The sequence below is a fragment of the Drosophila santomea genome, chromosome 3R, assembly GCF_016746245.2.
Source record: "Drosophila santomea strain STO CAGO 1482 chromosome 3R, Prin_Dsan_1.1, whole genome shotgun sequence".
Classification (NCBI taxonomy): Eukaryota; Metazoa; Arthropoda; class Insecta; order Diptera; family Drosophilidae; genus Drosophila; species Drosophila santomea.
This window is the reverse complement of record NC_053019.2, coordinates 22,041,226-22,045,035: the sequence shown is the minus strand read 5'-3', so window position 1 is coordinate 22,045,035 and position 3,810 is coordinate 22,041,226. Positions and strand designations below refer to the sequence as shown.

Sequence of the window (3,810 nt, the reverse complement as noted above, 5' to 3'; positions counted from 1 at the left end):
TAAATTTCGGAGCTTGCAGTTCGGAGTTCGGTTCGGTTCGCCGGCCTGCCAGTTTGTTTTTGCGGCTACTCTGAAGAGGTTTCCTTTCTGCGGGGTCGGTTTGGGTTTGCTTTTTTCGCAGCATTCTGCTCTAATCCATAGCATCGCGTGTATGTGTTTTGTATTTTTAATGACTTGTTATTGTTGGTGCGGCAAATATTGAAATTTTCGCCACTTAAAGCCGCAACTCCATCATACATATTGAGGCTTTAATGCTGCATGCTAACAATGCCGACCGAAAAAATCCCTCTGTTCGACGCATTTATTAAATTTTCATTAAAATTTATAGTTGCCTCGCTGTGGCCAAAGCACCCATAAATCAGCAAATTAATATTAGGTTGCGGCAATGCCGCCAGGAAGGTCGGCTGGCCATTGTGCCTAACACGTGGATAAGCATAATTCATGTTCGCTGTGGTGGTGAGCGGATTTCCCCACTGCGCCCTGTAAAATTTCTGACACATTCGAAAATATTTCGTCCAAATATGCGGCACCCTGGCATGTGACAAATTGAATGTGCAGCATTTAGACACTTTACTTTAAGCCGAGAGTGCATTTTAAAGATGTACCAGACCAGTCAGCTTCTCATCCATTAGGCCCCTACTGCTTCGGTATCGGTTTGGTTCTGGCTCCCGGGTCCTTCGTCCTTCATCCTTCGTCCTTCATCCTTCATCCTGCCTGCAGAGAGACTGCGACTGCGACTGCCATGTGGCGTGCAAATAACAAATAAATGGCCAACTAAAACCAACATCAATCAGGTCATGTTTATGCGGGCGTGCTGCGATGAGTTTGTCCGATCCTCTGACTCGGAGCAGTCATGCAGTGGAAAGTGGCCAGCAGTGTGCATGCTTGGCAATGCTGCAGAAACCATGTTCTATATACACATGTACAAAGCTCTGGGTCTCAGTTAATGTTGTAAAGCTAATAACAGCCAGTTGATAAAAGAAAAGGAGTGTGCTATTCAGCCAGCTTTCCCAAAGAACATTTTATTATATTTCTGTTATGACTAGGTAAGTAAATTAATGTAATGCGTACTAGCCGTTTTTAAATTAACTCTAAATCGTTGGCCAAATATGTGATAAATATGGTTAGTACCTTCAGACAAATCTGGTGAATAATATAAGATACAATATGAAGTGAGTAATTGGCAATTCTTGGGAGCTTGGTATGACTTTAAACTGATAAGCTTAAATTAATAAATAAATTGATAAAAAAAACAACTAAAAACAATTGCGTTGTAACTAGTAGGTGTATCCGATTATAATACAGCTTCATATCTTATCATTCAGGAGTTTCTCATTAAGCCAATTTTTGTTCTACCTTCTATGCGTACAGTGCATAAATATAAATAAATATGTTGAAAATGTTGTTAGGTCGAAGTTGATTGTCTGGTTAATCGGTCGTTAATGAGCGCTCCGTTGTCTCATTATTGCTCAAGAATCAAACCAAGTGCTATCGCATATAGCTGGGCTCTCTCCCAAGAGAGAGATAAGAATAATGGCAGATGCTGATAAGAAATACTTTTAGTAGCCACCGCTCAAAGCTTTTGAGAATTCTTAGTTCTTAATGCAACCTTAAGCTGTAAAGATGCCGGATCTAAAGTATCTGTTGACTAGTCTGAGCCTGTATTTCTGTGAGTATAAATATCAAAAGTTGTATTATTAACAGAGGTGCAACCCTTCTTAAGTTGTAGGAAGTGTTCAACCCAGATGTCTTATCGATTTGGCTCATTTGCAAGGCAATAATGTGTACCTAAGCAACCATAACGGAGTCTATGATATTCAGCGCAGTGATATTGTTGAAATCGGTCATTCGGTGCATCTGCTATGCAATGGTGGACAAATTTTAGGCGTATTCGAGTGTAAACCTAACAGTGTTTTCAGCCCAGCGCTAAGCTCAGCAGCATGTGTACCACCAGAACCTGCCGTGGTAGTGGTATCAGATACTTCGTGTTCCTCTCCACGCAAAATGTACGCTGTAGGGTTTATCTTCAATGGAAGGCTCTTGGAACTGTATCGCAACTGTTTTGATCACAACAGCTTGGAGTTCCAACATTCTATCTACATGGCTTATCGCTACGTAAACAGTAAGTGGGAAATATTGTGTTAATCCAATAGTAAACCTGTTTTTCTTTAGCCGCTCCACGTCCCCATCCAACTTGGCAGTCAGATCAATTAAGTGGTGGATTTGATAATGCCTACGAAGGAAAAGCAACTCAAGCTTGCTTGCTCACTAACCTGGGTGCAGCACAGCCGCAATGTAAATTTGATCGTGGCCACATGACACCGGCTTCTGCTTTTATATCAAAATCACTTAAGGAGACAACCTTTAGGTATTTAAATGCCATCCCTCAGTATGGTGGAGTCAATCGCGGCAAATGGAAGACCGTTGAGACCTGGGTGAACAATATGGTTAGGGGAATGCATGATCAGACCATCATCAATAACATACGAATAACGCGTACATACGATGTCCTTAAGGTTTGCATTGGGGCACTGGGAGTGCACAGACTAAAACATAATAGAAGTAACAACATGATACCAATTTACCTGTTGGATAATAACAAAATTCCCGTGCCAGAGTGGATGTACAAGATAGTAAGCCATCTCTCCGGGGATAAATGGGTGATGTTGACCTACAACGACAGAATAAGCCCCAGTGCCAATGCAATAAAGGCCATCTGTGAAGAGATACCCTGTCATCCGGGTCTTCAATTTACTACCAAGCTTTCTGGACGTACTGTGTGCTGCGAGCCGTACTCTTTCATTACAAATAACGTTCCACACTTAACTGGTGTGTGCTGAATTCGTCAAGCTACTTTCATCATTTGTTTTATTATTGTTCAGTACTTTAAAATATACATTGTAAAAAATATAAGGTATTTTGGAAACATAAGTGCGTTTTCCCCAAGCGAAGATGAGTTTTATTGCGAATGCTTATCAGTAACATCAGTAACAAGATTGGCGGTATTCTCAGAATTGGAAAGACCTTCAACGGAAAAGTTCACCACCCTTTGTTATGCTATAATATATTAGGTACGCTTTGTAGTTTGGTAATTTTCCGCCTAGGTGTCGCACGTGTGCAGTTTCGAATACTCAATAGTGGGCGCCAGGCATCATCCATTGGCGCCATCTATTATCAGAAGTAGATTTAAGAAAGAGAAAGGAATAAGAGCGACTGAATACGCAACAAACGGAAAGCGAGATAAATATATGCGCATATGCGCGAAATTTAAAAAAGGGAATTTTTTATTAGTTTGAAATTAGTTAGACTAGAAAATAACTAACTTAACTTTACTTAAATGTTTTTAAGTACTTAGAATTAGGAGAAATATAATTTAAAACGATAATCCAAAAACTAAATGGAAAGTTAGTTAATTGTTAAATGTAGTAAATTATCTGGGATAATGTTGCCATGCTCCTAAAACTCAGTGGCCCAGACTTTTCAATTATTGGTCCATCTTACTATAATAATAATATCTGCGATAAAGTATTTTTCAATTTAACTATTATTTCCCATTTACACCTTAAGTCATTTGGGATTGTTTACAAATAAGTGCATTAAATGAACATTTAAGTGGCCATAAACTATGGTGTCGTTTGGACGGAATTTCACTTCCGACGCATACATCCAACTACCACAGTTTAACAGTGGTTGCTTTTGGCCAATTTACTTATTGGCTTACTCTACATACTTCGCTGGTGGACGTTGACCATGTTTGAAAGTTATACGCACTTTACCCGTCCGTGGCAACATTTTTCATCTAATTTCATG

At 39.8% G+C, this 3,810-nt stretch overlaps 1 protein-coding gene across 1 annotated transcript; it reads left to right on the top strand.

Moving 5' to 3' along the window:
- The first annotated feature begins 1,603 nt into the window (after window positions 1–1,603).
- Window positions 1,604–2,938, top strand: LOC120451749. Its single transcript, XM_039635670.2, has 3 exons — window positions 1,604–1,669; window positions 1,724–2,122; window positions 2,173–2,938. Exons 1-3 carry the CDS (start codon window positions 1,624–1,626, stop codon window positions 2,838–2,840), a joined length of 1,113 nt encoding a protein of 370 aa, XP_039491604.1. The 5' UTR covers window positions 1,604–1,623; the 3' UTR covers window positions 2,841–2,938.
- The last annotated feature ends 872 nt before the right edge of the window (window positions 2,939–3,810 follow it).

What these genes read in the sequence shown, in the direction of transcription:
- LOC120451749 (XM_039635670.2), top strand. Translation starts at nt 1,624, where the DNA reads ATGCCGGATCTAAAGTATCTGTTGACTAGTCTGAGCCTGTATTTCT. An exon ending in TAGTCTGAGCCTGTATTTCT is followed by an intron (nt 1,670 to 1,723) that starts GTGAGTATAAAT and finishes ACCCTTCTTAAG; the next exon opens with TTGTAGGAAGTGTTCAACCC. An exon ending in GGCTTATCGCTACGTAAACA is followed by an intron (nt 2,123 to 2,172) that starts GTAAGTGGGAAA and finishes GTTTTTCTTTAG; the next exon opens with CCGCTCCACGTCCCCATCCA.